Raw genomic sequence first — 21,993 nt, forward strand, 5'->3', positions numbered from 1 at the left:
ATGTTATTATATCGGCAAATATACAGTTTAATGCATTTCATCATTCACATATACAAACTTAAATTCTACCTGCCTTATAGGTTGAAGTGCCATCATGCTCCATTCCTCCCATGAGGAGCAGAAGGTAACATTAGACACAGCAGAGAAGATGGAGAGAAACCAGGGTCACATGATTGTGAGGCTATTAGACCTTACTCTGGAGATTATCTACCTGCTGACTGGAGAGGTGAGGAGGATTCTGGGAGGGTCACATTGCAACATTCCTATCTATAGTAATAAAACAAAGACCTGACTGGACAGGAGAGGAACAGTGTTGCCAACTCATACCTTTATTTACTGAAACTTATGAATTATTCAGGTCTTGTGGCTAGTCAGATGCAATTTAGGCACATATTATTATTGAATTATAAAGCACAAACAAAGTAAGAAACAAGCATGGTTTACAAAAATAATACAGATCATAGTATACACCAATATAAGAAATAATTACTGTGACAAAACTAATATGAATAAATGTGTATCAAAATCCAAGACACAAAAGGGTGAGAGAGCCCTGCCATTCAAAGCTTACAATCTAAAGGAATACCTTGGGGGGAGGGGGGGATAACGGGGGGTTGGGGAGACGACAACAAGAGGTGGGGTATTATACAATATTCATACCTAGAGGCAGTGTGTTTTAGGTTGAATGTGAATGTTGAATGAATGTGTTGTAGGAGAGGATTCCAGAGGAGGGGTGAAGATTGGCTTGATGCATGTTGTGTGTGTTCCCTTTATTTAATTCACCCAATTCAAGATTCTGATGCTTGAATTTTTTTCTTGTATGCTGACTTACATAGATTATAGTAGGTACAACTACTAGGATGGATAATGCCAAAACTGGAAATTTGGGCACTGGGGTAATCTGGGTGTTGCCACAAAGAGTAAAATAGCGGTGATAGCAGAACTCTGCAGGAATCATGGCGGGTGTGTGATTGCGAGTGGCTGTATTACCACTTTTTGGGAGCAGTAGTACACCAGAGTTTTGCTACACTGCAGCCGAACTCCAGGCTTACCAAGCTGCTGCGGGAGTTGAGCAGCTTTACAGCCGCTGACTGGGAGCTGTGTTGCGCCGGAATTTGGCTACACTGTAACCAAGCTCAGGGCTTTGTAATTACTGGGTCAGTTCATTGGTTGAGTAGGTGGGTTTAGTGTTAGGAGTAGGTGGTTGTTGATTAGTGTTATACCTAGATGGAGGGAGGAGGGTAGCGTGAGAATTAGGGTACAGAGAGTAAGTAGAATATCAGTATCATTACCAATATTTTACTTTCTGGGATAGTAGAATATCGGTATTGCCTGCTGCCCATTTTTTCTCTTGCCTTTATTGCATGTAAGTATAAAACACTTCTAGACTAAGGCTGCTTTCACAGCAAAACGTTACAGGCGCATCTTAGTGCAGCCTGTAACGCAGCCTAACTCACAGCAATGAAAACTAAGTGGGCTGTTCACAGTGCCCACGTTGTAACGCATTGTAACGCAGCACGTTTAAACAAAGTGCTGCATACCGCTACCAGCCACATGGCTAATTAATATTCACTGCACTGTGTGACGTGCAGTGTTTACTTCCTGGAGCGGCCGCTTTGTACGGCGATTGGCTGACGGGACCACGTGATGCCGCATGCGTCCAAAAGTATGCATCACGGCATCATGGACGCATGAAGAGCCGCATAACGCGGCTCAATCTGACGTCCAACTTCAACCCCACTATGCGTTAGGGGCACGGTATGCGACCTTAACGTGGCATCTAACGCAACGTCTTAGTGGGAAAGAAGCCTAAGGGCAGCATGGTGGCATAGTGGTTAGTGCTCTTGCCTTGCAGTGCTGGGTCCCTGGTTTGAATCCTAGCAAGTCAACATCTGCAAGGAGTTTGTATGTTCTTCCTGTGGCTTTGTGGGTTTCCTCTGGGCACTCTGGTTTCCTCCCACATCCCAAAAACATACAGATAAGTTTATTGGCTTCCCCCTAAGAATTGGCCCTAGACTACGATACATACACTACACGGTACACACGTAGACATATGACCATGGTAGGGACTAGACAGTTAGTGACAATACTATATATACTCTGTACAGTGCTGTGTATGATGTTGGTGTTATATAAATACTATAAATAATAATAACAACACTAAGGCTTTTTTCACATCTAAAATCGAAATTGCAAACGCCAGTGATTTTCGATTTTCAAATTTTATTTTTCGCTCCACTGTGTGCTATGAGTTTGTGTACATCGCCTTTCAAAGCGCTTTTGCAGAGTGATTTGTTTTATCACTTCCTGACACAAGTCAGGAGGTGAACTCTTTGACCCGGAAATTAATAAATACAATGTATTTATTCATCAAAGCGCGAACGCAATCGCCGTACAAAGCGATTTTGTGGGTGTTTTGTGCTTTTCCTATACCTTTCTTTGTAGCAAATAACGCCCCAAAAATGGTACATGCAGCGCTTTGCTGAGTGGAAAGCAGACGAAATGCACTGATATGAACTATCCCATAAGGATTAATTGTACTACCGATTTGAACAAGCCCTTACTGACTTAATGCAAATACTGCAGTCTTTTTGGAGAATACTATCCTCCACCTTAAAGTGGTATTGTCACCAAATGTCACAGAATGTAATCTATAGTCTAAAGAATTAAAAACAGCATAAAATTAACAGCAAAAACCATCAGACCTGTTTTAAGGCTTAAAACTCATGCTTTAGGGCTGGAACCCACTAGAGTGATTTTTTGAGCGTTTAGGGAGCATGGGAAATCGCTAGCGATTTCTCTAAATGCTCTGCCAATGTAAAAGGATAGTGCAAATTCCACAGAAGCGATCACGATTAGCAAAATCGCAAACACAGGACATGCAGCATTTTGTTAGCATTTGCGCTTCAATGTAAAGTATATCATCGCTGGCGTAATCATATAGGAGAGAACAGAGGCGCCAAAAGGATAAAAGGGGGTTTAAAGGAGCTTAAAAGCCAAACATTTGGTAATTAGAGGAGGCAGTGGTGGACTTACCTCCTCCAAGCAGACACAACACGACTGTACATTAAGTCTATTTATTAACGAACTCCAGATAAAACAAAGCAACACGTTTCACGGATCAATGCCCGCTTCCTCAGGCAATAGAAAAAGGAGTTACAGCATCTAGCAAAACAAACAACACTCGACACCTCTGTCAAAGGACCATTCTAAACACATGGATATGTTTTGTTTTAAACCATTCCATTGTTGCCCTGGCTTTATGTTTAGGGTCGTTGTCCTGCTGGAAGGTGAACCTCCACCCCAGTCTCAAGTCTTTTGCAGACTCCAAGAGGTTTACTTCCAAGATTGCCCTGTATTTGGCTCCATCCATCTTCCCATCAACTCTGACCAGCTTCCATGTCGCTGCTGAAGAGAAGCACCCCCAGAGCATGATGCTGCCACCACCATATTTGACAGTGGGGATGGTGTGTTCAGAGTGATGTGCAGTGTTCGTTTTCTGCCACACATAGCGTTTTGCATTTTGGCCAAAAAGTTCAGTTTTGGTCTCATCTGACCTGAGCACCTTCTTCCACATGTTTGCTGCGTGCCCCACATGGCTTGTGGCACACTGCAAACGGGACGTCTTATGCTTACTGTTAACAATGGCTTTCTTCTTGCCACTCTTCCATAAAGGCCAATTTTGTGCAGTGCATGACTAATAGTTGTCCTATGGACAGATTCCTCCACCTGAGCTGTAGATCTCTGCAGCTCATCCAGAGTCACCATGGGCCTCTCGACTGCATTTCTGATCAACGCTTTCCTTGTTTGGCCTGTGAGTTTAGGTGGACTGCCTTGTCTTGGTAGGTTTACAGTTGTGCCATACTCCTTCCATTTCGGAATGATCGCTTGAACAGTGCTCTGTGGGATGATCAAGGCTTTGGAAATCCTTTTGTAGCCTAAGCCTGCTTTAAATTTCTCAATAACTTTATCCCTGACCTGTCTGGTGTGTTCTTTGGACTTCATGGTGTTGTTGATCCCAAGATTCTCTTAGACAACCTCTGAGGCCGTCACAGAGCAGCTGTATTTGTACTGACATTAGATTAGACACAGGTGCACTCTATTTAGTCATTAGCACTCATCAGGCAATGTCTATGGGCAACTGACTTAACTCAGACCAAAGGGGGCTGAATAATTACGCACACCCCACTTTGCAGTTCTTGATTTGTAAAAAATGTTTGGAATCATGTATGATTATCGTTCCACTTCTCACGTGTACACCACTTTGTATTGGTCTTTCATGTGAAATTCCAATAAAATTGATTCAAGTTGGTGGCAGTAATGTGACAAAATGTGGAAAACTTCAAGGGGGCCGAATACATTTGCAAGCCACTGTCTGCTGAATTTTGCCACAGTTTGCACTTACCCTTGTCTCATCAAGCTCTCTGCAAATGGAATGCTTCTTTTGTTTCTGAGCTTTTAAAAAATTGGACTTTCTAATATCCCATAGACATATTTAATAGAAAGAGGAACCTGTACGATTCTTCCTGGATAGCCGACTATGCGGTTGCTCACGGAATCAATGCAAGCCTATGGGAATAGACAGTGTCTGTTCTCAGTAGACTGGTCGCTGGGTACGTACGGTATCTGCTCTATTCACCTGTCTTCTGTGTCTTTGGTCATCTCAGGTTCTGCAACGCTGCTACCACCGTTACTGGGCATGGTTCACTGTGGTGGACCAATGAGTACCTTCCCGGGATACTAGGCAGGATTCTTTCTTTGTTTTTGCAATACAATAGGAACCTGCTTCTGCCAGGACTCTGATCTATATATCAGCAAGTATCCCCTGCAGTGGAGCCAAGCGACCATAGCTCCCAATTGTCCCTCATTTGGAGGGACAGTCCCTCTTTGGGAACCCTGTCCCTCTTTCCTCGTCATTTGTCCCTCTTTTCAGGACTCAGATTTAAGTAAATACATGCATTTTTCTACTAAAAAATGAGTTTAATTGACTTAAACTTTATCCCTATCCTTTAAATTAATATATTTCTTATTTTCAAATGTTAATATGAAGAAAAATGAACCAGGATAGAAAGGGCCAGTGTGTGGTTTGAATTATAAAACAACATACTGTAATTTTCTTGTGAAATCTTTATAGAATGCATTCCTAGGGGTGTTTCAGGGTTGGGGTTAGAGGAGTGGGAGGGGGGTGGCTTAAGTGTCCCTCTTTCTCATCTGAAAATGTTGGGAGCTAGACAAGCGGCAGTGGCAGCAGCAGCACAGGACCCGAATGGCAGCTGGGAACACAAACGGCGGTGGTGACAGCAGAATGGATGCACGACTGTGAGTAGTGGAAATGTGTTGTTGCACACACGATGGGCGCATCATATCCTCTCAGGATACAAAGTGAGCTCACCATTGTGCATGCAGCGAAGTGGGAGCCCAGCTTGACATCTTCACGTATCTTCATTCATGTTATCATATGCCGATGGGGAAGTTCTTCTTTCATAAAACTAGTCATATCTCTATAAATAAAACACAGGCCTTAATGAAAAGGGGATAAGGATTCTGGGCGTGTCATTATCAGTATTAACAGAAATGTTACTTATTTTGATACACAGGATTACACAGTAGTGAGGAAGACATGTGACGCGGATGTGACACCCCCAAAACGCCATGCCTATGTTTCTGGAGGTTGGAATAGTAGGCAGAACCACATCATGGAGCCTTCATCTTCCTTCCTAAATACAGAAAAAAACAACAAAGAGATTCTAAAAGTCACCAACAGGATTATACAGCTGCTGACAGGAGAGGTGAGCAGTGCAATGAATTATGGGACATTATCTAGTAACAGCAAGAATGTGTCTGGTGACTTTATCCTTGTGTGCATCAGGTTCCTATCAGGTGTGAGGATGTCACTGTCTATTTCTCCATGGAGGAGTGGGGTTATGTAGAAGGACACAAGGATCTCTACAAGGATGTTATGATGGAGAATCAGGCACCCCTGACCCCTTCCATCAGTAGGTAAGAGGAGACTTTCATTTCTTATAGGCTGGGAACACAGTAGAAATGCTAGCGTTGCGGAAAATGCAGCGTTTATGTGTATAATGTTAGTCAATGGGACGCATTAAAAAAAGCATATAAAAAACGCATATGCGTTTAGAATGCGTTCTGCAATGTGCATTTTCAAAAACGCTGGTTTTGTTGCATATTTTTCAAAAACGCATCAAAAACACACATAATGAAAGTCAATGGTGACGCAATGTAATGCGTTTTATATGCGTTTTTAAAAAAAACCCTGTGTGTTCTGATGTATTTCCGCTTCCTGTTGATTTCCTAGTGATTTCCATAAAACACAATATAAAAACACATGCAAAATGCATACAAAAAGCATATGCTCTGTGTATATGCAAACAGCAAATGCATTAAAACGCAAGAAAAAATGCATTTGCAGGAAAAACCCGCTAACCACAAACGCTCAAAAAAACCCGCACTAAAACGCAAATGAGGAAGCGTCTGATGACGCGAAATGCATCGGCAGGTGGGGCCATCTAGTCTAGTGCACAGCAGCACGTGACCCGCCAGGCCGTCCGAGACCTCCATGCCAGACAGAGGAAAGCCAAGCTGCACATGCCAGTAAAGAAATCTGGGAGCCCGCAGTCCAGCAAAAGGACAACTTTGAACACCCACCCCTACCTCTTGAAAAGGAAAGTCGAGGTCTGGACATCAGGGGAATGGAGTAAAGTGCCCATCCGAACGCGGAGGACTGCAAGTATAACATTGACACAGTTGTTGTCTGCCTGTGGCTTAATCTGCTGGCTTGCTTCATGCTTCATGTTACATGCTCTGCTGCCAATCCATTTAAGCTTGCAAAACGCAGATAAAGGCAAACTGAAGGGATTGACCCTTGATACGCCGATCAACAATAGCATGCCTATGCATAAAATAAATGGACTCAATCCCTGCTAGCAGGGAGGCAGCTGCTGTATGCATGTGTATATTAGCATGTGTGTATGGTGTGTGACAATAGGAGGCGGACGCCTGACTACAGAGACGTTTTGAATCTGGATGATCGCCGTCTCTGTAGGCAAGTGTAGCCTATTTAACAACTGGAGACTGATGGCCCCATGTGGTTTTAATTGCTTTTCTGCGCAGAAAATATTTTAATTTATGTACTGTGGATGGCTCTACCAAAAAGAGTAGCCTAGAGAAATATATATGTGCAATAAAACTTTTTCACTCTTTATTACAAAACGAGAAGTGCTTAGACCAATTTGTTGTTGTACATTATGAAACTAAAACGCAAATGACAGAAAACCCGACCTTTCACACACTGACAAGTGTGCACCCAGCCATACAGCAGAGAGCAATGCAGAGGATCTATGTTACAAAGTCAACACTGTTAATCCTGGTTATAGTGCTAGGCGTGGGCTTTCCCCAAGTATCAGATGGCTACAGGTCTTCAGAGCACCCTGCAAAGGATGGTGGCCACATCATTGACAGAAAGAACAGGCATAGTCAAGAAATACAGTGCTCAACTCCGTGTGAAGGAAGAGGAACATTTATTATCCAATCACAATGTCACTATATTCCCACAGATCAGGGGATACCCCACTCTAAAAGCATGAATGTCAGGGACCTCGCAACCTAATGGCTAAGCCCTACAATGAAGACCGGTCTCACACATACACACCACACAGCCAGATCACACAACACAAGCCGGCAATGCATACTGTGCACTGAGCCTAGCGCTAAATGGATTACAGATACCAGTGAACTCTTCAACAACCTCTGTCTGGAGGACAGTAGATTGTGTGTCCACAAGCTAGGTGACAGTGGTTCCAGTAGTACATGGATTGTAAGGGTAAGTACACACTAGGCAGTGCGGGAACGAGCGCTGTAATTACAGCGTAGGAGATTTGGGCGCAGCCGGCACCACCATAGAGCGTAATAGGAATTACGACTATAGCGGCGCACAGTGAGTAACTTCGGCGCCATTAGAAGACGGAGCTGAAGTTACTTTTAAAGCACAGTAATTCGGCCTCCAGCAAAAGCTAGAAGCTGAATTACATAATTCCCCACCATCCATGTGGACCTGGAGGGGGAATAGTAATTTAGGCCGCCGGGACTTCTGCAGCAGCAGGATAAGCCATATCCCGACTGTATCCTGCGCTCAAGCCTTCTGGCAGCGAGTTCTCTCGTACGCATGCAGGAAAGGTAGCGTTTTGGTTGTGTTTGCGTGTTTTCCATGCGTTTTCTGTGTGTTTGCATTTTGCGTTTTTTTTCTGCGTTTTTTGCGCATGTTTAAATTGCATATGCATTTTATGCAAATCACTAGGAAGGCAACAGGAAGAGGAAATACATCATCAAACTAGGGGCTTGATTCACAAAAGAGTGCGAACTGTTAGCACGGCCGTTTTTCGCGTGAATTTTCGCATTCGCGCACAATTAAACGGTTTCTCGCTTAATCGTTATCCTTTTTGCGCACACACGAATTTTCACGCAAAATCATTACCGCAAAACGATAATTATTTCAAGTGAAAACGTTTAATTGCGCGCGAACGCGAAAATTCGCTCGAAAAACGGCCGTGCTAACGGTTAGCAGTCTTTTGTGAATCAAGCCCCTGGATTTTTAAAGAAAACGCATACAAAACGCATTAAAAAAACACACTAAAATGCAAAACCTTATGTGCGTTTTAGATGCGTTTTGGAAAAATATGCCGCAAGACCTGCGTTTTCAGGAGTCCCATTGACTTCCATTATACGCGTTGATGCTATCGTTTTACGCACGCTATCGTTTCTGCTTAGTGTGTTCCTACCCTAAGGGCAGCTCACATGCCCACTGCAAACACAGAGCTCCATGTTTCAACATTGCGGGTTGTGGGGTCCAGCCAGTCCCGCCTCCTCCCTGCCTACATGTTTTGATCACCTGGTCTTTGTCAAGGTAACAGGAAGTAGGCATACCCACAGGGGAAGGGGCTTTTCAATCCTTCCATTCCTTCAATCCTTCCATTTCTGACGTCAGCAAATCAAACACTATGGTCTCAATTTACTAAGGGCAATTCGGTAAAATAATATAGGTGGGTAAAATACCGCATGCAGTATTTTACACTTTTTTTTTTCCAAATTCAGATTTACCGCATGCGGTAGAAGTTCGGTAATTTACAAACATGCTTTAATACACTAAGTCCTGCTCGGTAAGTGTCACTTATCAGCTGTGGAGCAGGTCAGTGGTCAGGCAGGAAGCTGTAGTCTGGGTTTTCTGTGCAGTGCATCCCAGGCATCCCTTCAGATGTGCTGCAGCCACCAGGGCAGGCTCTTCTGTATAAGAGTATGCAGATATTCACATCTAAGCGGATGCAGAAAAGCCTTATAAAATGTTTCCTTCCCCCTGCTCTGCTGGAGTGAAGTCCCACCCTCCAGGGAATCGGACCAAATCAGGGGAGAAGCAGGGCTGTGTGGCTCTCCCCATTGGCTGTTTGCTACATCTGTCAATATGTTACTGCATGGAGAGTGTGAGTTACAGCTGGGCAGAGCTGGAGGTAAATACCAAACACTTTAGCTTGATTTTCAGAAAGCGTTAATCTTTGTGCATTGCAATTCCTTGACATTTCTTGATGTATTTATGGCACAATTCAGTAATTTACCTCACTAGTTGGTCATTTTGATTTTCAGTGCGGTAGTAGGTTCTGTGAATTGGCATTTGGCAAGGGGATTGGTAAAATCAGCTGTTTTCTGCATTACGGAATACGGTAACGGTTAGTGAATAGAGGTCTAGGGATGAAATGAGCAGACAGCTCATGCAGATTAGTTGTTCACTTTATGCAAAGCACAGCAGTATAGAGAGGGAGGGATGATGAGTACAGAAACACATCCCTTCAACCAACTCTACAGATTTCAATCCACTTTGTAACTGCATGCATTTAAAATTCCATTTGTTTCTCTTGCATGCAAAAACCAACAGTTCATATAGATGCAGCAACTCAAACACTATGGGCTCTATTCTCAATGACTTTCCGCATGCGGTAAAGTCAGTGTGGGAAATTTGCGACCAAAACATTGCCATGTTGAGATGCACAAAATTTTCCGTGTGTTGTTTCCACATGCGGTAAATGTGCGGTAGTAATGCGGAAAAAGTTCAGCAAAAGTCGGTATCTTCCGCCAAAAAAATCCACAATCGCAAACCATTTCAGATGCATTATTTGAGCGTTAATTACCTTTTTTTTTTTTTTTTTTTTTTTTTTTTTTTTGTTTTGTTTTTTTCACCTACAAATAGTAGGTGATATATTTCCCATTCCATTGATTTTAATGGCGTCTGGAGGCTGTGCTTGCTGGACTTTGATTTTTTTTTTTTTTAACTATGTTTTATGCAACCTGTTTACCGCACATTTAATGGCTGTTTCCACACTCTTTTTACCGCATGTGGAAAATGTTAGTGAATGCGGAGATTACCGCTGGCGGTAATTTTGCGGTAAAAAATCTGCATGCCTCTTTGTGAATAGAGCCCTATGGATGAACTGAGCAGACAGCTCATGCAAATTAGTGTTTACTTCATGCAGAGTGAGGCAAAGCACAGCAGTATAGAGACCGAGGATGGATGATCACAGATATGCAAATTGTTCCGAGTTGATGCAAATATGCAGCTTGAAAATGGACCTATCACTTTAAACCTAGGCCTATTTTCAAACTGCATACATTTGCATAAAAAATTTGCATAATTTCCCAAAAATTTGCATCTCATTGATCATCCCTAGAGGGAGGGATGACGAGTGCATATAAAACACGTCCATCTCTGAACATCCCTTCAACCAACTCTATAGATTTCAATCCCCTTTGTAACTGCATGCATATTGTTTCTCTTGCATGCAAAAACTCGCTTTGCATAAAGTGAACAACTAATCTGCATGAACTGTCTAGGGATGATCAACGAGATGCAAATATTTCTGAGTTAATGCAAGCTATGGAATTTTTTTATGCAAATATATGCTGCTTGAAAATGGACCAATCAAGTCCCACCCAGGTTCAAATTGATTGGACCATTTTCAAGCTGTATATATTTGCATGAAGTTGGAAATATTTGCATCTCATTGATAATCTCTAGAGCTGTCTGTTCAGTTCACATTCATAGGGCTGGTGCACACCAGAGCGGTTCTGAAGCGTTTTTTTTTTTTAAACGCTTGCAGGGGGAAAACCGCTTGGCTAATATATTTCAATGGGCTTGTGCACACCAGAGTGGCTCGTTTTTTCCACAAACGCAAACTCGGGGGCTGCAGCATTTTTTTGATTTCTGAGGCGTTTCTGCGTTTCTGCGTTTCTGCCTCAACGTAAAGTATAGGAAAGTGGAAAACCACTCTGAAAAACACCAGATCAGAGCGGTTTTCCAGGCGCTTTTGTTACAGTAGCTGTTCAGTAACAGCTTTACTATAACAATATGACATCTGCTATACAAAAACGTTCCAAAAAACGCTAGGCATGTTTAGAAAAACATCTCTAAACATGCCTAGAATTGCTCTGAAATCTGCTTCAAAAACCTCTAACGTTTTGAGGATCTGCTAGAGGGCCTAGTGCACACCAGAGCGGTTCTGCTGCGGTTTGCGATCCGCTTGCGGGTGCGGATCCACTAGGGTAATGTATTTCAATGGGCTGGTGCACACCAGAGCGGGAGGCGTTTTGCAGAAACGCATACTCCCGGGCTGCTGCAGATTTTGGATTGCGGATGCGTTTTTGCCTCAATGTTAAGTATAGGAAAAACGCAAACCGCTCTGAAAAACGGCACTTCAGAGCGGTTTGCCAGGCGTTTTTTGTTACAGTAGCTGTTCAGTAACAGCTTTACTGTAACAATACATGAAATCTACTACACTAAAAACGCTTCACAAAACCGCAAAATGCTAGGTGAAACGCTACAGAAAAATAAGAAAAAATGTTTCAAAATCTGCTAGCATTTTGCGGATCTGCTAGCGGGTTTTGGTGTGCACCAGGCCGAGGTTTTTGGTGTGCACTGGGCCATAGTGTTTGATTTGCTGGTGGGCACACATAGTGAAAGTGGAACCCGGGTAGTTAACCCTTGGCAGTCTATTCTAGATACCCTTATCCCTGATTTAAGCCGGGTGCACACATAACAGAGTTTGAAAGATCGCATTTTCTGTCATGTGCATTTTTTTTTCGTGTGTGTGTTTTTAGTGTGTTCGCATTTTTTTCTGCAAATGTTTTTCATGCGTTTTTTACACGTTTTCAGTTCGCATATGCAAAACACATATACATTTTGTATGCGTTTTATATTTTGATTTATGCAAATCACTAGGAAGACAACAGGAAGCGTAAATACATCACAAAACCATTAAAAAAAACAAACGCAATACATTGCGCTCCCATTGACTTACATTCTGTGCGTTTCTTAATATTATGCAACAAAACCTGCGTTTTTAAAACGCACGCATACAAATGCATATGGGTTTTTTCATGTGGTCCATAGACTTCCATTAGCAGCAAAAACGCAGCGTTTTCCTCAACGTGTGCACTAGCTATAAAGAGAAAAGAACCATGAAAGTGCTTCATCCTTAGGCCCCATACACACATCAGACCATAGTCTTTTGAAAATGAAAGATCACAGACCAATCTTACCCCATTCCATGTAGTATGAGAGCCATACCTACACAGTCTTTTCTATGGAGCTGAACTCCACATCAGGAAAAAATCTTTGCAAGATGCTGCACACACAGATGCTGTACAGACACAAAAGATCAGTATCTGCAAAAGATCTGTTCCTGCCAAAAATCCATTCCTGCAAATTGCAATGATAGTCTATGAGATCTGCAGATCATCATACACACATGATTTAACTGACATTCATCTGCAGATCAGATCCACCAGGATGGATTTTCAGATCTGCGGATGATTGGTTGATCTGCAGATGAATGTCAGTTAAATCATGTGTGTATGATGATCTGCAGATCTCATAGACTATCATTGCAATTTGCAGGAATGGATTTTTGGCAGGAACAGATCTTTTGCAGATACTGATCTTTTGTGTCTGTACAGCATCTTTGTGTGCAGCATCTTGCAAAGATTTTTTTCTGATGTGGAGTTCAGCTCCATAGAAAAGACTGTGTAGAGTATGGCTCTCATACTACATGAAGGGTGGTAAGATTGGTCTGTGATCTTTCATTTTCCAAAGACTATGGTCTGATGTCTGTATGTGGCCTAAGGGTCTTCTTCTTTCACTCCAAGAGGGCGGAGAATTCTCACAGCCTTGCACCTGGTCTTGACTACAGCACACAATCTCTCCGGCATCCTGCTCCCATAGTTACTTTCAAGGCCTTTACTTGCGTGACTCGAATCATCCCCCGATGGGAGGTTGCAGTATCAGGCACGCCATATCTGTTTAGAAATTCCTGAGAAGACAAAAACTCACACAGTACCAGGTCTTAGCTAAAGCATGTCTACAGAGAAAGAATCTGAGACTAACTTTAAAGGGTAACTCTATTCATCTGAATCATCAGTGTTACATTAGCCTTATTAAACATTGGTGTCACCTTATATCTATTAAGTGCATATATATTAAACTTGGATTAACATACAGCTATGACATTAACAAAGTCCAGAGACATCAGCCCCTATTAGAAGTAATGGGGAGACAGTATGTGCCCAGTGGGGGAGTCAGGAGACATCAGCCCATATTAGAAGTGATGGGGAGATGGTATGTGCCCAGTGGGGAGCACAAAGCCATCAGCCCTATTAGAAGTAATATGGCAGGGGTCTCAAACTCAATTTACCTGGGGGCTGCAGGAGGCAAAGTCAGGATGAGGCTGGGCCGCATAAGGGATTTCACAATCAGCAGCTCTCGCCCAACCCCCCCCCCCCCCCCCCTTGCATTGCATTCACACTGAAGCGAACTGTTTTGCCTATTTTACCCTATAGTTCGCTTCAGTGCTCCCATTACAAGTAATCCGCCGTGTCCCCGCCGCAAAACGAGGGCTGCAGAGCCCCCGCAATCCGCCGGCATTTCCTGGAAGGGGCAGAGCTTTCAGCTTCACCTCTGCCCCTCCTGACGTCAATCGCGGCACATCGCCGCCTCTGCCATCCCCTCTCACTCTTCCTTCACAGAGAGGGGCGGGGAGAGGTGGCGATCCGTGCGGCGATTGACGTCAGGAGGGGCAGAGCTGAAGCTGAAAGCTCTGCCCCCTCCAGGAAATGCCGGCGGATTGCCCCCCGGGCGATTTGGGGGCTCTGCAGCCCTCGTTTAGAGGCGGGGATGCGGCGGATTACTTGGGAGCACTGAAGCGAACTATAAGGAAGCTTTTGCCGGCGCGGGCCACAACATATTGTATCGAAGGCCGCAAATGGCCCGCGGGCCGCGAGTTTAAGACCCGTGTAATAAGGGGACAGTACGTGCCCAGTAGGGCTGACTCATGCTATGAGGGTGTGTTTACATCTAAAATCGAAATTGCTGTTGGCATTTTGTGGGTGATTTTTTTTTTTTTTTTTTTTTTTTTTTTTTTTTTTTTTAATTTGCGCCTGGAATTTTTCAAAATCACCCTAAAAGCACTTACGCCATGCTATCCTATGTGCTAGTTCGGATTAGGACGATCCGTCTGCTTTCCGCTCAGAGAAGCACTGCATGGACCATTTTCGGGGCGATTTTGCCACAATGGAAGGTGTAGGAAAAACACAAAACGCTCACAAAATCGCTTTGTGCAGCAATTGCGTTCACGTTTTTAAAAATAAATATATTGTATTATTTTTGGGATCAGAGTTCACTTCCTGACTGACGTCAGGAAGTGAAAAAAAACGGAATCGCTCTGCAAAAAACGCTTACCAAGAAGTCCAACAAACAGAAATCGCTGGGAAGGTGAAAAAATTGCTTAAACACTAACGTGGTCGGAACGCAAAGTGAACGAGGCCTAATTGCTTAAATGCCAGAAATGTTAAAAGCGCGTGCTAATGCAATGCTAAGGGGGATTTTTTACAAAATCTCATTGCTCCAGTGTCAATACACACATAGGGTAACATTACTAAGAGTTTTTCAAATTGCAAAGCGCTTAGAAAAGCTCTTGTAGTGTGAACGAGCCCTTAGAAGTAATGGGGAAACAGTATGGAACATATGAGGGAGTCATCAGGGGCCACCAGCCTATTAATAATGAAGAAACAGTATTTGCCTCTTGATGGAGATGGTATCCTCTTTATGGCTTGACGGCTCTTTTTGGGGACCTCTGCTACGCACACAAGGAAGCTATGCATTTACTCTGTTCATGTGTCTTTCTTATAGCTGGACCCAGTGACAGAAGTCAGCCTCTTGATTCCCCACTAGAGCATTACACATTCTCACACCATGATCAGGTAAATGGAACTGAGGCTCTGCAGTGATATAACACAAAACTGGACATTGTTCTCAATTTCATTGTTCTGTTTAGCTGGAAAACCACGCCAATATCAAAGCTCAATATGATGTGGACAGTGTTTTGTTTAAGGAGCCGGATATCTCAGCAGACATTAAAACAGGTGAGTAATAAACAATGAAGACAGAAAAGATTTACAGTGGCCATACATCTGTCAATTTTGCGAACAGACTGACCATCCTATTTGATAATCTTATTGAATTAGATGAAAATCCTATGCCGCAACAAGCAAGGCCAATTGACATTTGAATGAATTGTTTGAGCATGCTGGGAAATCTCAGTCTGATTTCGATCAGGTGCACGATAATAATGGCCTGTGATATCGCGATGAATGTGACGGAACTCCTGGCTACTGTTCCCAAAGTGTAACTGTGCCTGTGCATTCAAATCTCTCACCTGCCCAGCTGTTCCTGGTCTTATTTGCTGCTTCTCCACCACCAGGTGTGTGATGTCATACTTGTGCCACATGCTATGTGTGGTTGCTGTGTGTGAAGCAGCGGTGATGGTGAAGCGAGGATGAGACTGGGGGCAGCTGGACAGGTGAGATTTGATTGCACGGGCTCCGGGGGCACATTATCATTTGGGGACACAGCGGCCAGGTGGTGGATGCAGCGTCACAAGGCCGATTCCAGAGGGACTTCATGCTGAAAGCCATCGTTAATCGGCCTGTGGTGTTTGGGCAGCCAACAGATCGCTCTCTAATCAAATGTGATCAGAGAGTGATCTGTCTCTTGGGCGATGTATCCATCATTGCTAGATGTATAGTCAGATATTCTCCTGGAGTAATTTCTTCTCCCGATCCTCTGTAGTTAGACAATGGTGAGACAGTGTGTGCCCAGTGGGGGACTCCGGAGCCATCACCTCCTCTCAGACTCTGTGTACCCATTGAAAGCTGTATCCTCCCTGACTTCAAGACTGAAATGATGGCTGTCTTACCATTTGATCTTCCAGGGTTCAGCAAAGGTAAGTAATAAACATCAGCTAGGTAGACACAGCTAGTGTTGGGCGAACACCTGGATGTTCGGGTTCGGGCCGAACATGGGCCAGATGTTCGGCCCGAACGCCGAACTCAATGGAAGTCAATGGGACCCCCGAACATGCCCATTTTTGGGGCCCTATGGGGTCGCAGGCATAAGGGGGGAGCATGCCCCGATCGCGGGGGGGGGGGGGGGGTCGGAAATTCCCCCCACCCCCTCCGCTAGCGCTCCCCCCTCTGCCCGCTTCCCCATAAAAAAAGTTTAAGGCAAGTTAAATAGTACTTGGTGGCTGGCCTGGCACTGGAGTGAGGAGGAGGAGGAGTCCGAGTAGCAGAGTGACGCGTTGAGGCCGGGCAGCGGGCGGTTCAGCGGTAGTACCCTTGTGGTACTTCCGCCCTTTCTCTGACCTCACGTCCTCTGCATACGAGGGTACGCGTCACGCGTACCCTCGTATGCGTCATCACGTAGAGGACGTGAGGTCAGAGAAAGGGCGGAAGTACCACAAGGGTACTACCGCTGAACCGCCCGCTGCCCGGCCTCAACGCGTCACTCTGCTACTCGGACTCCTCCTCCTCCTCACTCCACTGCCAGTGCCAGGCCAGCCACCAAGTACTATTTAACTTGCCTTAAACTTTTTTTATGGGGAAGCGGGCAGAGGGGGGGGGAGCGCTAGCGGAGGGGGTGGGGGGAATTTCCGACCCCCCCCCGCGATCGGGGCATGCTCCCCCCTTATGCCTGCGACCCCATAGGGGGGCCGTATTGCGGCATGTTCGGGCGAACAGGGCCCTGTTCGGCGACGTACCCCCTTGGGGCTCTGCATTGCCGCTGATGGCTTACAATTCAGGTGCATCCTTGAGCGCTTATCATTTGTCTGTTTTGCTTGTCTTATGAAATGTGTATACCATTTATGAATAGCAACACGAGGAATTATGTTTTTATTGCTAGGTTAGAGGTAGGTCTTCCCCAAGGGGGTACGTCACCGCCGTGGGGAAGTCTATTAGGTCATAATTTGTGCACTAATTATCACTGAAGCTAACACCCCCCCTTGGTCTATAGTGATGCAGGGTGTGTAATATAGTCCAGTTTCTGGAGCTCTGCCCACCGGTGCAGATTAATCACTAATTCCCCCTCCCTCTCTTTGCCTGCAGTCTATGCTGGGTGTGTAATATAGTCCAGTTTCTGGAGCTCTGCTCACCATTGCAGTTAAACCATTCAGGTATGAGGTTAGTTTGAAAGCGCTGCCATGTCTCCCACTGTGCAAAATTGAATGTAAGTAGTGGCTAGCTGCCTTCACTGTTTTAAATTCACTCTCAAATTTTTAGATTAGAAATTAGCACATAATTTTGCATTAGAGGCATGTATTCAGCCCTAGGGGGCTCTGCATTGCCGCTGATGGCTTACAATTCAGGTGCATCCTTTAGCGCTTATCATTTGTCTGTTTTGCTTAAGTTACGGCATTCAGCTGGTACAATGTTCTTTATTGAGATACAATACAGTTACAGGTACAAAACGCTGTCCCTGTGTTACACGCCGCCTCAGAACAAACAAGCAGTCCCAATTAGAAGTAATGGGGAGACAGTATGTGCCCAGTGTGGGAGTCTATTACAAGTAATGGGGAAAATAACTCTCTTAACATGCACATTATCTTCACCAGGAAGGGCACATTTGGAGTGAATTTTCATATCACTGAATTATTTACACAGCTGCCAGTTAAAGGGCCACTATTGTGGAAAATTATACAATTTTAAATACATCTAAACACATAGAAATAAGAAGTGCATTTCTTCCAAAGTAAAATGAGCTATACATTTTTCTCCTATGCTCCATGTTACAATAGGTAGTGCAAACTTGACAAATCAGTATTTGGACTAGTCCATCTCCTGAAGGATTTCTTTATTTACTAAAGCATTTACTGAACCACCATTCAGTCCAACTACAAAAATAGTATGCAAAAGATGAGAGGCCGGTCTGCATATTCATATAGATCTTTGCCAGGGAGTAATTTTGTAAATAAAAAAGGAAATTCTGAAAAATTTCCATGAGGGGCTGGACTAATCCAAAACCTACTACTACTTGTAATGATTGGTGTAGCAACACAGACGTCGTATTATTGGTGATTCTGCAGATCACCACATAATCATAGTATAGCTAGTAGGATAGCAAGGCGTATAGTGCTTGGTGCAACAGTAACTAAATAGTTTAACTAGACCTCACCAGAGGAGCTGGTGGGCACTATTGGTACACAGTAACTGAATGGTTAGACTAAACCTCATCAGGGGAGCTGATGAGTACTAGACAAGAGCACCTCACCAGTGACGACAAGGGCTCAATGGTGAGTAGAGTGGTCAGACAGGCTAGGATCAGTAACAGGCGGGCAGGTACAGTACAAAATCGACAGGCAAGAGAGTAGTTAGATGTCAGGCAGAGTTCAGCAACAGAGTCAGATGGGCAGATGTACAGGAAAGGTTTACAAGAGCAGAGTCAGAGGATAGCCAGTCATACACAGAATATAAAATATACAATAAACAATAATCCTAGTCTTGTGTGAAATCCCTGGTTTCCTCCCAGATCAAAACACACCGGATATTATCTAAGGTCTGAGCGTTAACACGTGAGTATTTGCAACAGCAGACAGGTTGCGAGTGAAGACTGAAGGCTTTTGAAGCAGAGGAGACCCCATGGCCGCGCCCACCACCAATCGGCCAATCCGGAGCGCCGTGAGTCTCCTCTGACGTCAGCCGACCGGCTGGTCAGCTGACGCGCCTCCTCCCCGCATAAAGGTCCTGTCTCCGCGTGTGCCCGAGCGATACAGCAACCCTATGAGCAATAGACAACCCCGTCCTCGGCGTACTAGACGCCAGACGAACGGGAGAAGTCCCAGAGCAGGCAAGCGAGGCGGCTGCGGAGGCACCCTGCGTGCCCGCAGCCGCCGCTTCCAAGGGTGTCACACTACTACTACGTGACAGTGATGCAGGAGAAAATTAACGTACAGCTAATTTTACTCTGGAAGGAATGTGCTTCTTATTATGTATTTTATATTTTAGTTTTTCACAATATGGAAGCTTTAAGTTGATTTGTTGCTAGCTTCTGAAATTCTTCACCTTGGTAGGGCTTATTGGCTTATCATTTAATTTGCTTGATCATTCACTCCTTCATTTCTTCAGATGGTCAATACAGAAGCTACTATACTGAAGAAAATTCCATTATCACTCAAAATGGGGAACTAAATGATGTCACAGCGTATTCCTCAGAAGAAAATACTATCACACCGAATTTCCCTCCAGTGCTCCACAGTGCTAATATGATGCCTGATCCCTTTCCACATGGAATATATTCACCCATTCAGTCCAATACTGGTGCCCGTCCTACATCTCGAAGACGTGGTGAAACGTATCCTTGTCCAGAGTGTGGGAAATGCTTCACCCAGAAAGGCCATCTGCGCAGGCATCAGTCAGGCCACACGGGGTTCAAGCGTTATTCATGCTCTGAGTGTGGCAAATGTTTTACACGAAAGGAGAATTTCACCGATCATCAAAGAATTCACGGAGGACAGCCATATGCCTGCAGTGAATGCGGAAAGGACTTTATATGGAAATCTAGTCTTATGAAGCACATGAAGGGTTACCATTCAAATACAAAAGTATAGCAGTAAGGGATTTTTTTAATATTTTGGTTTTCCTCAAGAACTTGATGGAAGATCAAGGACATCTTCCTGGCTAAAATATGGGCATTGGTTGCCAAAAGAGTCAACAGCTAATCACTGGAACAATAATAAGCCATTTTAATGCCGATATTCATATCAGAACCTTTTTTTCTATTTTATTTTACTGTTCTGAATGTTTACACACTGATAAGTCCTATTTATTAACCAAATATGGTAATGTTTTCTAAGACATTAAGATCACCATTCAAAGCCGAAGCTGTGTAAATGCTTTTTGGAGTATTATAATTTGGTACCCATCACACTGAATTAGTGAGGTGTTTTTTGTTGTTTTTGTTTTTTTTTCTTCCTCTTGCAGTAGTGGACCATCCAAGCTAACGAAAAGCCATTTCATGTAAGGATGCAGGAGACATTTTCCAAGCAAATGAGAATTTGGTCCTTACCGTAGAATTCTCTGGTGCCAAAAAAAAAAAAAAAAATTGAATACATGACCTCAGAATTCATGAGTAAGTGCCAAGGGCAACAACTATGTTGCATTTTTATGTCACGTGTCTTCTGAACTTTGTTCTTAGTGAAGTATTGAAAGAGCAGGAAGTGTGCGGACTGATTTCTTCAGCTCGAGTGAATTAAGGGAGGGTTGGTCCAGAAACTGCTAGCAGATAAGGTCGCCTTGTCCCTGAAGCAGTATGTCCCCATTTACTTACTATAGAATCTCCAAACTACTAAAATATAGAGGTTTCCTTGCTGAGTTAGGGCCCGTTCACACCTGAGCAGGAATCACACGATTCCCGCTCACGGCAAACTGCTAGCGGTTCTGTAAGAAGCGCTACACAATGTAGCGAGTGGCAGTGTTCTCACTGCCGCGGTTGCGGTTAGCGATAACCGCGCTGCATGCAGCGGTTTACCGGTGACGAGCGTTCCGCGATTTCCGCATAGCACGCTAATCGCGATCGCTCCAAAACCGCCGCAGTGTCCAGTGATTTTTTTTTTCCGCGCTAATCGCGGGAAAATCACTCCCGCAAAACGCCGGCGGTAATCGCCGGCGTTCTGCGATTTTAAGTGTGAACGGGCCCTAAGAGTAGAATATTTTTTCCCTAAGCATATAAATATTGCTAACCAGAAGGTCTCAGCCAAAGGGAAACTATTTTTACATTCAAACTTTTTGAAATATTTTCCTGGCATGTTAGCATTTATTGTTGTTGAGAATTCGTGATGACCATATCCATTAGCTAAATTTGAAAAATATTTTGTGGAGTACCAGCCTGTGTGCTCGCTCTCTCTCACGGGCACGCTATGTGTGCTACTCGCACCGCGTAGTGTGCGCTCCTTGTAAATGCCACGTGTTAGAGACGTACCACGGCACTTCACTAGTGCGGTCGCTACTATGCTAATCAAATTAAAAGCGGCTGTGCTAAAGAAGTATCGCAGTAGCGATATGTCACTATAGTGCGGCATTTACAAGGATCGTCTGTTGCTAAGGAGAGCACACTACACTGCTAGTAGCACGTGTAGTGTGCCAACACTATAATTAAGTCACGCTAGTGTCATTTACGCATGTAAAAAGATTTAACACAGGCTGTTCCAGTGTGGTAAGGTTAATGAATCAAGCTGTTTGTAACCATATGTACTTCTCCATGCCGGATGTCTCTGTCAATCACTGCTTCTGGCAGCTGCTATATTTGCATATTCATACCTTCCCATATGCTGTTTTATACATTTTAGCCTCACTCAAGACACAACTAAAATGTTAATACATGCTCTTATAATATCTTGTCTGGACTATTGTAACATATTACTATGTGGACTACCATCTAACAGCTCCAATCCTAACTCAACTCAGCTTCTTGTCTCATTCATTTTTCTTCTCGTTCTTCCTCAACTGCTCCTCTCTGTCAAGCTCTTCATTGGCTACCAATTAACCAGAGAATCCAGTTAAAACTCTTAACCCTAATCTACAAAGCTCTCCACAATCTCTCTCCAATGT

General features: G+C 44.0%; 2 protein-coding genes across 6 annotated transcripts in view; both read left to right on the plus strand.

Moving 5' to 3' along the window:
- The window catches only part of LOC137534398 (pulmonary surfactant-associated protein D-like), a 68,656-nt gene that overhangs the window by 9,261 nt on the left and 37,402 nt on the right, over nucleotides 1-21,993 (plus strand). For 2 of the 5 annotated variants that reach the window (XM_068255891.1, XM_068255890.1), the window contains exons 2-7: nucleotides 81-226; nucleotides 5,598-5,789; nucleotides 5,870-6,000; nucleotides 15,242-15,312; nucleotides 15,387-15,474; nucleotides 19,513-20,515. The gene's annotated coding sequence lies outside the window, so the exon portion shown is untranslated. Of the gene's footprint in view, nucleotides 1-80; nucleotides 227-352; nucleotides 423-5,597; nucleotides 5,790-5,869; nucleotides 6,001-15,241; nucleotides 15,313-15,386; nucleotides 15,475-19,512; nucleotides 20,516-21,993 lie in introns of those variants that run through there. The other 3 variants (XM_068255894.1, XM_068255893.1, XM_068255892.1) reach the window with 3 other exon arrangements.
- LOC137536793 (oocyte zinc finger protein XlCOF8.4-like) lies at nucleotides 95-19,994 on the plus strand. Its single transcript, XM_068258994.1, has 7 exons — nucleotides 95-226; nucleotides 5,598-5,789; nucleotides 5,870-5,996; nucleotides 15,242-15,312; nucleotides 15,387-15,474; nucleotides 16,323-16,334; nucleotides 19,513-19,994. Exons 1-7 carry the CDS (start codon nucleotides 95-97, stop codon nucleotides 19,992-19,994), a joined length of 1,104 nt encoding a protein of 367 aa, XP_068115095.1.

This window comes from Hyperolius riggenbachi, chromosome 10, assembly GCF_040937935.1.
Source record: "Hyperolius riggenbachi isolate aHypRig1 chromosome 10, aHypRig1.pri, whole genome shotgun sequence".
In the NCBI taxonomy this organism is placed as follows: Eukaryota; Metazoa; Chordata; class Amphibia; order Anura; family Hyperoliidae; genus Hyperolius; species Hyperolius riggenbachi.